This window comes from Eptatretus burgeri, chromosome 5, assembly GCF_056783735.1.
Source record: "Eptatretus burgeri isolate ZD-2024b chromosome 5, Ebu_testis_v1, whole genome shotgun sequence".
Classification (NCBI taxonomy): domain Eukaryota; kingdom Metazoa; phylum Chordata; class Myxini; order Myxiniformes; family Myxinidae; genus Eptatretus; species Eptatretus burgeri.
Window position 1 is genome coordinate 21,144,936 of NC_140965.1, and position 19,547 is coordinate 21,164,482.

The following is a 19,547-nucleotide window of genomic DNA, read 5'->3' on the forward strand; positions in this document are numbered from 1 at the left end:
GAGGGCGGAGCAAAGTAGTGCGGAGTATCCAAGAGCAAAGAAAAACAGGGCGGAGCAAAGTAGGGCGGAGTATCCGAGGGATCCAGCCAATCATTGGCCCGCTGAACGGAGGGAATCAGGAGAATGGAGGGATGGATGGAGGCTAGGATGATGTGATGCCCCTATGCGTGTTTGCTTGCCTCTTGTTGTTCTACAAACTGTTTTCCGAATCTTTAAACTTTTCAATCAATGTTTAAATCTCACTTGGACTCCTGCGCATGAATAATGACTTCACCATCACATTGTGTTGCGCCCTTTGATGGTGGCACGGATTTCCTGTTGTCAAACGCGTAGGGACGTGTTCAACACGTGGAAGTTCTCCAGGTTCTCATGTTGAGTAAATTGAAGAACCTTCATTTGTGCATTTGGTGACTTTGTACACCGCAGTGAACGTACATCAGGTTTGAAAGTGCAAGATATTATTCAGGTCAATACACCATTGTTAACATCATTCCCAACCCTTTTCCTTTATTCCAGGGAGTCTTCATTAAACGTATACAATGTACATCTGTGATGTATGAAAAGTACCAGACTCGGTGGTGTAATTGTTCGAGCGTCCGCTCTGAGTCTGGGGTGGTCAGTGGTTCGAACCCCCAACCGAGTCGTACCAAAGACTTCAAACAATGCTTTATGTAGTTTTATTTCCTTGCTTGGCACTCAGTATTCAGAGGATGGAGCACAAACAACCATAGGTTGGTAATAACAGCGCAGGCTCATAGCTGTGGCATGTATGCATGTGACACATAGCATCTATATCTATGTAAGTACATGTGCACTGAATGCATGTAAAGTATGTCCTTATATAATGTATATATGTATGCATGGTATCTGTATCTATATCTGTCTTCTTCTTCTTTAAAAGACTCAACTATTCTCATGCTGTGACCGGGGGAAAGCTTGACCCAAGTCTTTCACGAATGGGATGGCCAGACCTGATGTTCAACTAAGGTAAGGGCAAAAATTGGTAATTTGTTCAGCGTGCTGGTGATAGCTTGCCTACTCTTTGCAAATAACACTATTGGATCTTTAACGTCCACCGACTAATGCCGGCAGACAGGACGCCCAGTTTAACGTCCATCCGAGGGACGGCGCACACATCGGTGAAACACCGGGATGAGTTTATAGCTCGGTCAGGATTCAAACTCAGCCTGGACAGCTTTGAAGGAAGTGTGCATCCCTTGAGTCTCGAGGCCATCCTGCCAGTATCTGCATATGCATGTGTTCTTATGTAATGTATAGTTTCTATAATCTATGGCCAATTTGTGAATACCGCGTCACAGCTATGAATCCAAATGACCTTTTTTTTTTCCACCATACAGCGAGCAACGGTGGTCATCAGAGCAATCATCAGGGTAACCCGAGCAAAGGAGGCCATCGGAGCAGTTGAAACGTGTGTTGTGTGTGCAAGATAGGGATTGTTTCCTAAAATGTCCCACAAAGCTTCTAAAAGAAGCCGAAAATACTTGGAAACGTACCCGTGAGAAATTGGTGTGCCTTCACACAACTAAAGATTTGGATAACTTATTGAACGAATCCAAAAAGCTGATAGCTCGCAGCTCCCCATACTGCAAACTCCCGAGGCCACGTGGATTGCCGCAAGGCCCGAAGGTTCGGAGACAGGCGCGTTCTAATCAAACTTTCGATCATCGCTGCCAGTGAGTGGACTTAGAACCTTGCGGGATTGCATCGTATGAATATGGCAGGCTTGGTGATTTATTTAATGGAGTCTGCAATTGGAAAGACGACGCCATCATTCCCAACATCCAGGCAGACTTCCCAGAGGGGGACAACATATCTGGTTTGGTTGCTTTTTACACTGATGGGAAGGTCATACCTGGGGCTTGTCAATGCACAAGGTAAGTTTAAAATTATGATATTTACTATTAATCATGTTTGAGAGGAATGGGGTAGGAGTTGGAACTGTATGGGCTGTGAGTGCTGTTATCTAATTATTCTAATATAGAAAGCTATTTTTGACCACTGACCGACTCGCTCACTGATATTAAAGAACGGTACTTTCCCGGTGATTTAGAAAGCTGAAATTTTGCTTGCCGGTGGACATCGAAGCCAGTACACCAGGGAAATTCACAGAACCATCGGAAAACATCCATAAATGAAAATAGAAATAAATGATAATATATGAAAAAAAAATGAAAAAAAATGCAGGTGAGTGACCCGAGGCAATGGGGAAGCAGTTCGTATGCTGACACGATGTGGAAGCACACTCTGCCATGAAATATATATATATATATATATATATACATATATATATATACATATATATATATACAGTCATCCCCGTTTATTGCGGTGGTTACGTTCCAACCCCCCCCCCCAACCCGCGAGAAGTGAAAATCCACGATGAATGGACGCCTCCCAAAAAAAAAAAAAAAAAAAAAAAAAAAAACGACTCGTCTGGTCTGGTCAGCTTGGCTGTGATCGAGTTCGAGGTGCCGGAGATCGACTTGTCTGGTCTGGTCTGTTTGGCTGTGCTCGTCCATCCGCGGCAAACCTTTTTCCTTCCCGGAGCATATATCGAGCACTTCGGTTCCCAAAGCATATTCGGTTCCTTGCCAGAAGCCTTAGAAGGTGCAGGGCGTTTGGTCGGCATCGTGGGGCTTGGAGAAAAAAAACGTAGAAAATATTCGAAGTTCACAAGCGAAACTTTGTCTCGTGCGTTGTGTGACTGGTCGAGCACCACGCGCTATAATTTATTGCTTAAATAATTTATATTTTATATATTATTACCGCGATGTACCGGGGGAATCGGCATAAAAAATTAGTTAGGTTCCAAGTGAAAACCCGCGATGAACCGAGGGCGCGATAGGTGAACCGCGATATAGCGGGGGATTACTATATATATATATATATAATATATATATATATATATATATATATATATATATATTAATTGATGGAAGAGTAGCATTCCTATAATGGAGCAAAAGCACATCAATCTTAGCTTGATGAGATGACCCCTTTCCTCAACACAAAGCACTTTTTAACAAGTTCAGGAACGACTCAGCCTTGACGTCCATTGCTGTGTGATATGGTGCTGATGTAAAATGTGTGATACCAATTTGACCCATGAAGTTATTGAAGACACCAGAAATAAACTGAGGACTGTTATCTGAAACTAAAACTTCAGGTGCACCTTCGTTGGTAAAAATTGACTGCAGTTGCTCAACTGTGTTTTCTGTGGTTGTCGATTGCCTCATCAGGACATCAGGCCACTCGGCAAATATATCTATTATAACCAAGAACATATCCGTAAATGAGCCAGCAAAGTCAAAACTTTGACATGGCTTATCTGGAGCAGGTCGTAAGAGCAATACCCGACGTGAATTGTCGGCATCTGACTGGCATGGAGAGAACGCCCCGTAGTATGGTCAAATCCTTGTCAATACCGGGGCACCCCGAGACTACGTGCCAGACCTTTGGTTTTTTGATCCAGGTAGGCGACTGGCATGTAGCTTGTCAAGACAATGATGTGTGAACTTCGGAGGAATAACCGTCTTCATACCCCAGATAACACAACCTTGAGCTAAAGACAACTCTGACGACTTATACACACACGGTTGATACTCAGGCGTTGAAGGTGGGTCAATCTAACTACCAGTGGAGATTCCTCGTTCTACATGGGCGAGCAGAGGATCGTGGACTGTTTCAACAGCCACGTGCTTAGCCGTGACGGGCCCACACTGGATCTGACCCAGTGTAAACACATCCACCTGATCCGACAATGAGGTGGATCCTCCTTGCAAAGTAAGAGAGACCGTCACGGTTGGCATGTTTCTCTGTGCCGCAGTCCTGACTGGTGATGGTCTGTACATCTGTGAGGGATTGCTCGACAGCCGATGCAGTTTCAACTGCCCCAACGGACTCGATGTCCTCGAACTTGATGCGAGGTATCGCAGAAACCACCTTTTGATCTTGTAGACCAACAATAAATCTCTACTTGAGCCTGCTTGGATGCTCATCTGACATTAATTTGCAGGGACATAAAGACTGTTCAATTTTGCCACGAAATCAGCTCCATGTTCTCCCCAAGTTCCTCATAAAAGTACCAAATCCGTACATCGCAAGCTGCAGCGATTTTTCGTTCTTAGAATATTCCTTCATCTTCCGCACTGTAGACCGGAACGTCGAGACGCCGTCTTTCGGCTCGTTGTGAGCAACCAGATCCCACAAAAGCCGATAATTGTCCCCCATCAAGGAAGAAAAAAGAAACGGCCTTCTTTGTGATTGCATTGTCCGTGCTATTTGCGATCAAATGGAACTTCAATTGTTCAGTGAAAAGTTCAAAATCGTCGCCATCGAACGAGGGAACTTTACAGCGAATGTTGACGCGATTGTCGGCCATTCTCGTCGCCAACCGTGCTGTTTCACCGACAATATCAGGAACAAGAGATGATGAAGGAGACGCACGTGTCCCCAGAATCCGCCATCTTTATTCAACAGAAGTTCCAACTTATACATGTCGCTTGACAGGTGATGCCCAAGCATAGGTCAGACGCTTGATACCACTTAACGGCAGACAGCACCACATCCTGCACTTTCAATTATATAATTCACTTTCATTAAACAAAACGGGAGAGAGAGAAAGAGACACGGAGAGAGACACAAAGAGACAGAGAGGGACCATACTCGGTGCAGAGCGTTGGTGGTACCTAAGCAGTCTCCTTGGCTATTGGGCACAATCCTGGACGGGTCGCCACTCCGACACAGGATACCAGCATGCTGGCATTCATTTTGCCGACCTCGGAAGGATGACAGGTTAAGCAACCTTAACCAATAACACTATGTGGGTAGGAAGCTAAGATGGTGGTAAGTTCTTTGTGTTTAAAGTTTTAGTGAAGGAAAATGTGAACCTTGCCAAAACCCACACACTTTTGAAACAAATCTCATGTTGACTTAGTGGTTAGGGTAAGCCTGGTGTTGGCTTAGTGCTTGGTGGTAAGGGTAAGCCTGGTGTTGGCTTAGTGGTTAGGGTGGTGGCTTGGGATCCTAGGCCCCCGAGTTCAAGCCCCGTTGGCTGCTGAATTAAAAAATACACCAGGAGGTTGACTCAGCCTGTCATCCTTCCGAGGTCGGCAAAATGAGCACCAGCGTACTGGTAAGGGGGACACTGCATCCGCGGCATAGCTGCGTCCCAACCAATGATGCAACCAGTAGCCACAGGCTGTACTCGATAGAGAGAGAGAGAGAGAGAGTGGTTAGGGTGGTGGCTTGGGATCTTAGGGTCCTGTGTTTGAGCACTGTTGGTCACTGAATTAACACTAGGTGGGGTTGATGAAATGATTACCAATGTACTGCTCTCAGGGCACAGCATCAGCAGCATAGCTGCGTTCCAACAAAATGATAGCTACCCAGCAGCCAAGAAGAAAAAGAAGAAGAATTGTGAAACAGTTTCATCAGTGGAGTCGATTTTCATCTCGTTTCCATAAGGGACTTGTCTGACATTCCACAATGTGGTCAAGGATGATTGTGCACACATCTTACCTGGTTGATATTGTTACGAATCTGGAAGCTTACTGCACACAACAGCCAGAATACTTATAGCTCAGTTATATCGGTAAGTGTGTTTCTAGTTAGAATCCATCCCCTGTGTCCAACGGGAATTTTGTACGTGCGCTGTGGGTTATTTTATAGATAGGATTTTTACATTTTACATCGACAACGACAACCCTTTGCTCGCGGCATTGTCAGCGCTCTTCGTGTGCTCGTCGGCATGCGGGCGTGTCTGGAATTCCATGCCCCAGGTGGTGTGTGTTTCGGTGTGGATTTCGCACCGTATATGGTCACAAAGCGTTTCGCTTCGGCTGCGCGCCAAATAAGGGGATGCGTCGTTTTCCACCCAATGGGCGACGAGCAGATCAGAGTCTGGGCGGTCCTTGGCAAGAAGGCGGAGCCGCGACACGCCGTCCACCCAATGGAAGCAGGCCACGGGAGCGGATGGCCCCAAAAAGAAAAACGACAAAGGCGATCGATTGCGTCCCGTCTGCTGAGTGCGCGTCTCTGTCCGGGTCTGCGGCCGACTGCATCGCGCGGATCTGAGGCGTCTCGTCTGACGCATTGCTGCAGGCGGTCGACCATCTCGACTCAGGAGATCATCTCGTGTCGCCTCCCTGCGAGCCAGAGGAGCGTGCCAACGCCCGACGCTACCTTCCGTACTTGGTACTTGGAGCGGCCTCGTGTTGCGGGGTCGAGTCCCGTCACCCCCAAGATCGTCGAGAACCACACGAGGTGGACAGGTCCATTTCTTTCGGGGCATTTGTGTGTGCGTGTGTGTGTCCTTGGGCCCCGTCTATAAGTAACAACTGTGCAAGTGCTTTATTTGCTCATTGTACATTGCTTTTCTTATAGTCGTGATAACTCTGCTCTTTGTGTGTTCCCTTCCCCCTATTGTTAATGAATTCCCCTCTTGTTGAATGTCCCAGCTCGTCCTTGTCCTTTCTACCATCGGGTTGCCGAGCTGCGAACGGGAATTAGGAAGGCCGTTGCCGTAGTTGTACATTTGGACCGACGGGCCTCGGTAACCATCCGCTCGGGTTTCACACGGTTCGAGCATGGTAACGGCTCGTTCCGCCTGAGGCCTGCCGAGGGTGTGAATTCCCTGGTAGCTTTGCCGCATGGATACTTAGGTATATTGAAGTTGGCAATTAACCCAACTCCACGCGGCCGAATTATTGGCGATTCATTGTCCTGTAAGGGACCTGTACTTTCGGATTTATCTGAAAGGTTCGACCTAAATTCCGGGTGTTCGGTGGAGCCTACTCAACTGCTCCATCTAGCGGTCATGCTCGCCACCGAGACCCGGCGCCACAACAATATCACCTAGGTTGAATATGTGTGTGAACGTTCTGCTGCCCATTTAACACTGTATTTACCACAGCCATGAGGAGGTTGGTTTGGGACTATGCAGTCACCTTGTTTATTTACAGAGTACAAACATCTACTAGAGGTGATCCCATCAAATGTTCACTTGACTGTTTGAGTGTCCATGACATGGTGTAATCCCCAACAAAATAAACACTCTTCATGGTCAACAAGGCCATTCATATGTGGCAATATAGTATTTGATCCTTAATAACCCCAACGAAGGATCCAGGATTTTTTTTGGGGGGGGGGGGGTTCACCCAGTTTAAGCTGGCACCTTTGGCTAACCTATGGTGCTGGGTGGGAGAAGGGGGGAGAGGAAGGAATCTTTTGGGGTGAGTGCCCCCTTCCCTAAAGGAGCTGATGTTGTCGTCGAACCATCCCAGCCTCGGATGACATCGCAGACGGTGTGGCCCCATCAGTAGACCCTCCCGTTCAGCAGCTGATAACGTCTGTCATTTGGAAGTACAGTATTTGCTACATTGAAGGTAGCTCGGATTAAAAACCGGAACGTGATACCCAAGGGGTTCGCGAGCGCCCGGTTAACCACGCCTGGATCTGCCAATGACACTTGCACCATCTTTCAATGGCACATGACTGTCAAAGAATCAAAAGCCTTTGCGGCTGGATCAAGAAGTTACATGATTACAATCTGGATCAATGATTACAATCATCCATGAAGGAAGTGGGCATCGCAAACTGATGGTGTACATTTGCTGTCTGGGTGTACAAGTAGCTTAAGCAGGAATTTGGAGTTTTGTCATGGTGCTATACCTAATGGTCTACTCTTTAAAAAAAAACAAAAAACAACAACAACCTGTGATCTTCTGGTAAATGCTAGGTAATGGGACAGCCAACTTATCTCTTGAAGGATGTCATGCAACTCCCAACCTATGAAGGATAACGGTGATGATTTGTCACCATGCTGTCACGTGTCACAAATGTGACCATGCTGCCTTCTGATCTACTTATCAATCAAAAAACTTTTTCACTACTTCACGATAATGTCACTTGCTCTCCCACGTATAACCCTTGACCCTTCCCTCACTTCCATCGACCCCCCATTCCCTCGTCAGCACTTATAAAACAGGTCCATCACAATCCCAGACTGGTCAGCCTGTGTTCCGTGAAGAGAAACAAAATAAACTTTCATGTCTGGGAATTCACATTTGGCTACATAACATTATTTGTGTGTCTGTGTCTGCAATGTCCAAGTCACATGAACTAAATTGTGCAATAGATGTCACGTCTGTACACGTCTAATGTCAACCTGTTCTCTGTCCTTATGCATCAATCAAAATGCCCTCCTCGATTGCGGTTTTGATCTTCAATGAGAATAACTCCGTCAAGAAAAACAATGAGACACCAAATGGTCAAATCAACCTTCTTTCTTCACCTGGGTGCAGGTAGCATCATTGGCCAAGGGGGGCACAGCAATGCAACTGATGCAATGCTCCCTGCAGTTTAGAGCAGGAATATGGAATTTATTCAGGATTCCGGCGATAACCATCCATCCACCGACTAATGCGAGTTGACATGACGTCCAGTTTAAGGTCCATCAGAGAGAAGGCACACACATTGATTAATCACCCTGCTTGTGAAACACCGGGATGACAGCTTGTAGCCGGGTTGGGATTCAAACCCAGGCTTGACAGCTTGGAGGTGAGGCCATCCTTCCAGCCCGATCAAATTCACCAAGTAGGTGGAATTTGAACCTGGGGTCACGAACATTGTGACAAGCGCTGATAGCAAAATGCAACCTTGATGCTACAACTCATCAAATTACTGTATAATATAAAGGTTTCCTCGAATTAATATCTTCATCAAATAATGATTAACCTTACTCACTGACACACGTCGAGTCGGTGTATGACTTGGACAGTATGGTTGTACCAAATAATACAATGATTACATCTCAGGGTTATTTGCCATGATTAGCAGAAGAGATTAATCTAGTTCAGATATGGTCACTGCAGAAAACGATGATGCGGTTATGGAGCCATGATTGGAAATTTGAACAAATTCAGATGAGATGTGACGACTTAATAATAGACGACGGTTTACTCTGATTACAGTGTTTTGGTGTTTCCACATCATGTTGATGTTACAACATGTGCTGATCGGCCTTAAGGAAACACAAAATCTCTGTTGGCTTGTTTTGTTAAGCTTGGGTGAAAGAGATCTATATCCTTGACTGAACATCTCCTCCCTGACTCCGTACGCTCCGTGGTGGATCATCAAAAGTTTTCATGATCATGTCATATCAGGTCAGGTCAGGTATGGGAGCATGTGCCGGAGCGGCACATCGTTGCGTCCACCTTCCACCGGTCCGTCAACTCCAAGGGCCTCTGTGTAGCCATCCCCCAGGCAGATGCCTGGCCCATCCCTGATCCCCATCTCTTTGAGATGCCAATTAACCTGCTGCAACCACGAGGCATTTGGTCGGCCCACCGTCAATGAGTTTTAAATTTTAAAAAAACATAGATTTTATTTATATCAAGTGGTATGTCTAAAAAATACCCATCTCAGCAAGTCACCTTTTTCTCATGTGATTATTTAATTAATTTGCCCATACCTGTAGTGACTTTTTCCCTCCCTTTAAATCCCTCTTTATAGTGCACAGGACAGAACAGGACGTACCAAAAATAAACATAACATACAACGAACTGTACAGGTGGTGTAAGCATGTATGCGGTGACATTGCCAAGCATTTCTTGCTTTAATGAAGATGACTTACGCTCCATGGTGGATCGTGGAGTTACCACAAGAGTGCCTGAAAATAATTATCGATTACACTGGGTTGCATGTGAAATTTTTTTTTCAGAGGTCTAGGTTTTCTCAACGGTTCTTATACGTTTTTGCATGCTGAATTCAGAAATGTATCGAATTTCGCTCAATCAGGTCATAGTACAGGCATTTTAGCAGAAATATTTGGTCAACCTCCCACAAAATGCAACAAATGCAAACTCAACAGATTTTGATTCCTGGATATGTCCTCAGTGACAGAAAAAAAGTCCTAAGGGATCCTCCTGGGGGGGAAAGTCCTGAAATCATGGAAATCCAATATGGCCGCCACCCGGCTTCGGGGAAAATGAGAATTGTAAAGATTGATATTTTAAGATGTAAATATATGTTTTTCTGCATTCTAATTGTTTCTAGTTATGGTCAGTATATTGATATACAAGAATAATTATAAAAAAGTGAAATGTATTGAGGGTAAAATAAAAAATTATAGCCTTTTTGTCCAAAAATGTCAATTTTGTCCCGAAAATTTTTTTTTTACCTGATACTGATTTTGGCTCCTGGACAAAAAAAAAGAAACATTGAAGACACAAGATGAAATCAAGTCTATGGCAATACAATATAATTATGTTAATCATTGAAACATGAAAAAATTCACAATTCCACTCGGGTCAATCACATCTGCCTGACGAAGGTTTCGAAATGAAAATTAAAATTCGCATTAAACTCAAAAACTACATCCATTATAAACTTACTATACATGTTGAGAAAAATCAAGTGTATTAAAGTTAGAATTCGACAATGTCATCATCATTGTCACATGGAGTGTTTGTGCAGCCAGAGCCCCTGCAGTTTCCACAAGCTGGAGTGCACTCAATGTTGTGCTTCTTGCATGTGCATCTCATGGTGCTACATTCAGCCTGGCAGTTGCACCTAATGACACGTAACATCTTTTCTGAAGCTGGAGCTATTGATGTCTGAAGTGGCACAAAACCCTCGTCACACTTCTGCCAACCCCAGTCTGTGGAAGAAGTATGCAAGTCTGACATCTTGAAAATCAAAGACCACCTTCAGAAGCATGCCGAGTCTGTAAAGATATCTTCTAGAACTTCAGCGCTCTGCGTTCCTTATATGGACATGCTAGACATTCTACGCAAATACATCCGGGCAGAGCGCACTGGGAGCTGGGCACTACATCTACAGGCCATCCAGGAAATGCTGCCTTACCTGGCAGCCTCGGGCCACAACCTGTATGCCAAATCTGTGAGGGTGTATCTGCAGCAGATGTCCAACCTCAAAACTCAACATCCCAATGTCCAACAACGTTTTGATGAGGGGTTCCATGTGGTTCGACGAAGTGATCGCCTGTGGGCAGGTCTTTCATCTGACCTGATCATCGAACAAGTTCTGATGAGAAGTTTTAAGACCAGCGGAGGGCTCACACGAGGGCGAGGAATGACAGAGCAACAACGGCTGGTATGGCTACTATCAATGCCTGCCTGTGCAGAAATAAACTAGGCAATGCAGGAGCTCACAGGTGTGAACTACAACACTGGAGAGCAGAAGAAGGACATGACCAAGGCAAGACAATCTCATGACTGGAAGGACACACTATCAGCTCTTCAGTATTTACAGGAACGGAATCCGTTCAGTAGTGATCCACGTCTGAGGAACATTGCCACTGGAGTTCATGCACACCCCACCGTCAACGTCGATACAGCACATGCTGTAGGAGCCAAAATATTGAAATCTATGGATGGGAAAACACCTGCCGAGTACACATTTAAGAGGAAAGACCAAGTTGTCACCCTCGGCATGAAGTCATCTGTCAAGATTGATGGAGAGCAAGTCCAGGTAGACAAAAACTCCTCTTCCAGAGACTGATCACTGTTGCACAAACAGCAGAAGAACTGGAGTCGGCCTTCAAATATGAACTGTGCAGCATTCCACCAGCCCTCTTTGATTCCTCTCTTCAGCTCCGAGAAGCACACAAGCCAGTCTTTGCTGATGCCATCTGGGGTCTTCTTGGATCCGATGTCCCAGCCGATATCCCCAATGATGGGCAACAGTATAGTCCATTTGCCAGAGAAGTCACCTTGTTGTCCTCAAAAGTGTATGGGTTTATGGTGGTTTCTTGTTCACAGGCATGCAAAGACAAAATTAAGCTTGGTTGCCCGGATGGCAACCATGGGGAAATCTGTTATTTTTGCGAAAATACAAGATGGCCGTCATCGACCGGGCTGAAAATATAACTTTTTAGGTAATGAACTTAAAATTACACATGAGATCTTTTCCACGAGGAATCGATATTTAACCTTATTTTTGTGATTAGAAGTAAATTTGAGGTCAATGTTCAAGTTCCTGGCAATTGTTTGCCGTGTGAGATACATTTTGAATGACAACAAGGTCACTGTTATGACAACTGGACGCTCACATACGACATTAATGCGAGTTCCTAATTCATCGTTTTGTTTTGACAGATATGGCTGATTCAAGGTGCATTCTTCCCGTGTGTCATGGTGGAGGGGAATTGAAGAAATTCGCTGATCAAGGGATCAAGACATTGATCTCCTGTGCCAAAGCCCGTGGAGATGAAGAGCTACGTGCAAAACTACAGGACATTGTTGTTGGTGGTGGTGATGCTGTTCACATAGAATGTCACAAAGGATGCTACTGTACATACACATCAAAACAAAAAATTGAGAGACTTCGTAAATCACAGAAAAGAAAATCTGAAGATGATTGTGTTACAGTGACAACAAGATCTCGCACACAGACAACAGGCAGTGGGTGTGTTTGTTTACAAACGTGACTGCATTTTTTGTGGCAAAGAATGTTTACTGTTGATGCCAAACATCCAGAAAGATGGGATCATGGTCGTCAGTGCATGACTAAAGAACATTTTGACAAGGAAGGTAATCCCATCCCAACTATGAAAGATGCCATCATTAATGCTGCTGAGCAACGTAATGATGAAGTAGCCAGAACGGTCAAGTTACATATTGCATATTTGGTTGATCTCCCTGCGGCTGAGTGCAAATCCCATGTACGCTGTTTTCACAGTTTCATGACAGTCCCTAAATATGCTGATTTTCCAACTGGTGTTGCAGAAGAAAGTGCCCTAAAGAACGTCATAGAGCGCATGAATTGTGACAGGTCAAAGATGTGGAATAGCGTTGAACTGCATTCCCTGTACTGTGATCTTGGTGGCAAACTCACTCGACGTGATATGTTTAGCAAACTAACAGACTGCATGAGTAAGGACGTCATGTTAGTTCGGGTAGGTGGATGTGCTCCCATTGTTGGTTTCCGTGAGTCCATTGTGAACCATCTGAAAATGGTTAAAGTGGATGATGCAGATGAGAGGAGTATTGATTCTGTGGTAAGGCAGATCAAGGAGGAGGCAAGCTCAGTCAAGTACAACAGTGCCAATTATGACCTCAGAATTTACACAAGCCAACACAATCAAGGCAACAAGCCCAACTTTACTGAGGTTGATTTCAGACTTAGTGTCTGGTGGTGAAATGACCAAGAAATCTCTAAGCCTGAGCCAGTCAATTCAAAGTCATGTGACAGGTACCAGAAATCAGACAACATTAGGACTGGCTGTCAAACTACTGCACCGCCATGGCAGTTCTGATCTTCTGAAGCTCCTTCATGAACATGGGTTCACAACGTCATATGATGAGGTCCTGAGATTCAGGAAATCCGCTGCTCATTTTCTCGGTGACAATGCTCAGCTTCTCCACCAATTCATGGGCTTGAGTAGAACTGTTGGCATGATTTTTGCCTGGTTTGATAATCTTGATCTGCAAGTGTTCACGCCTAATGGTCGGCGCACTACTCATGTCCTCTCACATGAATTTCAGCAACCCCATCCTGCAGGCATTCTTGAGTATGGGCATGCTCACCCAGGGAAGAGCGACCTTATTATCCCACGACTGTCTAAGAAAGCTGCCCAGTCTAGGACAAGCAGCAGCTCATCAGGGAGCCTTCCTCTGCAGCACTATACTGGGCCATCCAAAGTGAACCCCCTGGCTGTGGATGCAACCTCTGGATTCTCCTACCAAGAAGTGTGTGCCCAGCAAGCTAGTTTAGCTGCTGCACAGGAAAAGGACATGAAGTGGCTAAACACAGTCAGCACACAGGTGAATGCCATGGAATGGGGTGGGTTCAACAACCAATAAGGATTCACCAGTCATGCAGAAAAAAAGCCAGCAAGTACCTACATGTTCGGACCCCTTATTGATGCCAAAGCTTCTCATCCAGACACTGTAGTGACTTCACTGGAGTATCTTCAGAAGTCATTGACTGATATGGGAATGACATGTCCACATCTCTGTGGATCTCCAGCTCTATATGGTGGCTTGCCAAATCAAGTGGCATGACGTTGATCACTTTAAAAATGTGATTCTGAGGCCTGGGATAATGCACACTGTGCAGTCCTTCTGTGGTTACATTGGAAAACTCATGCGTGGGTCTGGTGTTGAGACTCTCATCAGTTCAGCATTTGGGGGCCTGGCAGGAATCATGAGTGGCAAGTCCTGGGTTCGATCAATGAGAGCCTTCCGGATGGTTTAGACTGCCCTTCTCATTTCCTTCCTCACCACCGGCCCCAAGACATTCCAGGAGTTGTGCAGCTACCTTGAGACATGCAGACAGCACCCAACTGGGAAGCACTGGGTTGATAACTTCATCAAGCCTACTCTGCTTGTTCATCAACTTCTGCGTAGTGAGAGGGAGGCAGACTTCCTGCTGCAACAGCTAACACTTGAACACATGCTTCCCTACTTCTTTGTTGCTGGTCACCATCACTATGCCCGTTACATCACCCATCACCTTCTGGATATGTGCTATCTGCTGCCACCAGATGCCAAGTCAGAGCTCATATCAGGTGCTTTTGTGTGTCGTCACCAGGAAGGCATTTGGAATGGTGTGAGCTCTGATCAGTTCGGTGAACAAACTGCTATTAGAATTGGCAAGGGTGGCCTCAAGGGTATGACTCTTTCTCCAGAGATGGTAGCAGAGTGGATCGATTCCTTTCCTGTCACTGCCTACATCTCAGATACAATGGAGCACATCTACCCTGACTCCTCAAACAAGGACAATGAAGACCAAGTGACAGAAAAGGACACAAGAATCGGACCACGTCACAAGGAGGAGGGGAAGCAGAGGAGAGAACTTGATGCAGATGATAGGCGCCGGATTTTACTTGAATTGTCGAATGCGTCTCATCCTCTTGAGAATCACTCACCACATCTGTACAACATTGTCAATGGTCGAATTGCTCCCCGAGAAGCTGAAGTGAATGTTGAGGATTCCGTGGTTATATGTCAGAAAATGGTTGCAGAGTTCCATGCATCCCTTCCAGGTGGATTCCATGCAACCATCTCTTGCCCCATCAAGACAATGGAGCACTTGCAGAAAGGAGTGAAAATTGGGTACAAGACGATCTTTGATCTAGAAACCATCTTCCTCAGGCTGCTGACTATTGGACAGCAAAGACAAATGGAGCGAGGACCTATCTTCCAGTTTGAGCTCTGCACAGTACCCCCTCACTGATTGATGAATATGGGTGCTTAAGGAAAGGCAACAAAGCACCACTGGCAAACAAACTCTGTGTTCAGGCACAAAAGCCTCTGCAACCAGATGTTACCATTGTTGACGCGAGCCAACTTCTCTATCATATTGTCTGGCCTTTCAGGGGAACTGTGTCAGTCTTAGTTGAGTCCATCAAGACAAGGCTGTCTACCATTGCTGGTCAGAAGATCTTGGTCTTTGACAAATATTATGATGTTTCTGCAAAAGGACCATGAACGAGTGAGGCGTGCTGGCATTGGTTCCATCAACTATGACCTCACAATAAACACACCCCTGCCTAGTCGAGACGCCATCCTGAAAAACAAGCAGAACAAGTTGCAGCTGTCCAAGGTTTTGAGTACCTATAACTTTGGTGAAGGAGTTACTCTGGAGAGCCGTAGCCATGGTGCGTTCAACCATGATGAAGCAGACGTTACAATGATCTCACACCTGCTCATGGCTGCTGAATGTAATGCAAGAGTGATACGTATCCTCTCTGATGACACTGATGTTTTTGTATTGATGGTTTACTGGGTTTACCAGCGCAACATCCAGGCCACAGTGCAGATGGAAAGGTGGGATGGAGCAATTTGGGATATCAACACCACCTGTGACCAGCTTGGCCCCAAGTGTCTGCAGCTTTTGGGAATGCACTACATCACTGGCTCAGATACCACGTCATACCCATACGGCAAGGGCAAAGTGTCAGCCCTGAAGACACAGAGCTGGCAACTTCCCTGGTTTGTACTCCGCAGTTGACGAGCTGAACGCAAGCCATGAACAGCTCATGGAAGCAGGGCGGACATTCTTCTGTGCCCTGTATGGTCAGCCAGAAGGTACGACGATGAGTGAGATAAGGTACTAAATGTACACAAGGAAGTCTGACAAGCCCCTCAAGCTCATGGCATTACCTCCAACTGAGATCAATCTCTTCCTACATATTTTGCATGCACATCTACAGACGGTACTTGCAAAATGAGCTGATCAGCAGGCCCCACCTGAACTTGACATTACAAAATATGGATGGAACATCAGAGAAGGACTCCCAGTGCCAGCAACTTCTGCTACTCCACCAGCCCCTTTGGACCTCATGGATGTTGTGCGGTGTGGATGCAAAACAGAGGGGAAGGCCTGCAGTACTGCAAGTTGCAGTTGTCACCATGCAAAGATCTCCTGCACGCTATACTGCACTTGTGGTTGCAATGACAAGTGCTTCAACCCACACAAGACTGTGGAGGACAGTGAAAGTGAAGTGGAAGACGGGAGTGTTGAAGCAGAACTGGAAAGAGACGAGGATACGGAAGGGGACGAGTACAATGAATGGGAATGAACAATACGTAAGTTGTCTACTTGGCTCGATGTCCTCTGTTCCTAAGATGTTCAATATGATGACATGACAATGTGTATGCTTTCTGATTATCAACATACTGTTGTGAACCATTCATGACTTCACTTTTGCATTGGTGTTGCAAATTTTTCAGCAGAAAATAGTCATGGACATTTCATGTGAACCTCGATTTATTCCTGAACGTAAAAAATAACCCCAAAATTGAATTCCTCATGTCAAAATCATATGGAAAAGAGGTATTACACAGGATTATATGTTGACCGATTAAAAACTTAGCCCCATCGTCTGACCTGTAGCGACCATCTTGAATTTATGCAAATTACAGGAGTTCCCCAAGGTTGCCACCCTGGCAACCAACCTGAATTTTATTAATGGACCCATGTTAGTCAAAAACAATCATAAAACCATACACTTTCCACATCAACAAGGTTGACAATGGAACACATAATAACGGCAAATGGACTAGTATGTTTTGGATGGTGGGGCACTTGTTCAACGCATTCCATGGTCTCGTGGATCTACATAGAGACGTAAGCCACCAGTACACTGATTATGTAACGAAGAAGTACGGAGATGCCATAGTCGTGTTTGATGGTTATGAGAGTACCAACACGAAGGACATGACACACCAGAGACGGTCTAAAGGGAATGCTGGCACTACTGTGACATTTCCAGCTGACATACGTCTCACAATGAAGAAGGAACAGTTTCTTGCCAATAGGCAAAATAAACAGTGATTCATTTTTATGTTGAGTGAAGAGCTTCAGAAGAAGAACTGTGAGACACACCATGCCTCAGGGGATGCTGATCTCCTGATTGTACTGAAGGTCGTGCAGTCTGCTACTGTCACCAACACTGTGTTAGTTGGTGATGACACAGACCTCCTCGTCCTCCTATGCTACCATGCAAGCTTAGAATCCCATGACCTCTTCTTTTGGCCCGAGCCAAAGAAGAACACGAAGAAGCCTCGCATCTGGAACATCAAGGCTACAAAGAAAACAATTGGTGCAGACATATGCAAGCACATACTGTTTCTACATGCAGTTCTTGGGTGCGACACGACATCTCGTCTTCATGGGATTGGAAAGGGAGCTTCCCTCAAAAAGTTCAAAGCAAACAACACATTCCGTGGCAGGCCAAGGTTTTTGATACATATCCAGCTTCCGTATGTGATGTGGCAGGTGCAGGAGAAAAAACATTGGTGATAATCTACAACGGAAAGTCAACTGGCACCCTGGACACCCTCCGGTATCAGCGGTACTGGGACAAGGTGGATTGGTGCTCCTCTCACGTGCAACCACAGACGTTACCAACATCAGAAGCAGCAAAGTATCACAGCCTGCGCGTGTATCTGCAAGTCCAAGAATGGAAGGGATGTGCAGATGAACTTCTTCCGACAGATTGTGGTTGGCAGAAGTGTGACGAGGGTTTTGTGCCACTTCAGACATCAATAGCTCCAGCTCCTGAAAAGATGTTACGTGTCATTAGGTGCAACTGCCAGGCTGAATGTAGCACCATGAGATGCACATAGAAGAAGCACAACATCGAGTGCACTCCAGCTTGTGGAAACTGCAGGGGCTCTGGCTGCACAAACACTTCACGTGACAATGATGAGGATGATGACAACATTGTCGAGTTCTAACTTGAATACGCTTGATTTTTCTCAACATGTATAGTAAGTTTATAATGGATGTAGTTTTTGAGTTTAATGCGAATTTTCATTTTAATTTCGAAACCTTCGTCAGGCAGATGTGATTGCCCCGAGTGGAATTGTGAATTTTGTCATGTTTCAATGATTTACATAATTATATTGTATTGCCATAGACTTGATTTCATCTTGTGTCTTCAACATTTGTTTTTTTGGTCCAGGAGCCAAAATCGGTATCAGGTAAATATTTTTTTTCGGGACCAAAAAAAATTGATATTTTTGGACAAAAAAGCTATAATTTTTTATTTTACCCTCAATACATTTCACTTTTTTATAATTATTCTTGTATATCAATATACTGACCATAACTAGAAACAATTAGAATGCAGAAAAACATATATTTACATCTTAAAATATCAATCTTTACAATTTTCTCATTTTCCCTGAAACCGGGTGGCGGCCATATTGGATTTCCATGATTTCAGGACTTTCCCCCCAGGAGGATCCCTTAGGACTTTTTTCTGTCACTGAGGACATATCCAGGAATCAAAATCTGTTGAGTTTGCTTTTGTTGCAATTTGTGGGAGGTCATCTGACATTTTGACTGTACTATCAAGTTTTTATGCTATCTCAATTTTAACGAAAAAAAAAAAAATTTCATTCAAAATCAAACTTCCATTGACAGAAAATGTACAAACTATACATATGACACACAAGTACACTTAATGTGGAAGAAAGTGCCTTCTCAATTTCAGAAAAATAGATAAATCGTTGTTTCTGGCAACACCCAACTCTTCCAGTCGCTCCAGCAGTCGCTGTTTTCCTTCGTCTTTTTAATGTTGAATTTCACATTAACGGTACTTGTGCGTCATTTTATATATAGTTTGTACATTTTCTGTCAATGCAAGTCTGATTTTGAATTTAAAAAATGCTAATTAAAAAAACAAAAATTGATTATTTTTTTTCCTTAAAATTGAGATAGCATTAAAAACTTGACCTGATTGAGCGAAATGAGATACATTTCTAAATTCCGCATGCAAAAAGCATACAAGGACCGTTGAGAAAACCTAGACCTCTGAAATGACGCAGACCAGTGTTATCAACACAAATTTATACAAATCAAATGAACCACTATCTATTTATAGTGGAAAGTATGGATGTATCATGAAACATTCAGAGTTGCTAATGACGTTGGAATCAGTATCTGTATCATCAACTCTTCCGAGAGGATTTGACCAGACGCTGAAACTTTCAGCGTCCCCTCTTCCACCCCATTTACAATCCCCCCATCAATAATCACCCCCACCAACA

General features: G+C 44.7%; 1 protein-coding gene across 1 annotated transcript; it reads left to right on the plus strand.

Annotated features, from left to right (window-relative positions):
* Positions 1 to 76: 76 nt before the first annotated feature.
* LOC147026026 (uncharacterized) lies at positions 77 to 17,238 on the plus strand. Its single transcript, XM_085881011.1, has 2 exons — positions 77 to 987; positions 12,141 to 17,238. Exon 2 carries the CDS (start codon positions 14,440 to 14,442, stop codon positions 15,220 to 15,222), a length of 783 nt encoding a protein of 260 aa, XP_085737137.1. The 5' UTR covers positions 77 to 987; positions 12,141 to 14,439; the 3' UTR covers positions 15,223 to 17,238.
* Positions 17,239 to 19,547: the final 2,309 nt, after the last annotated feature.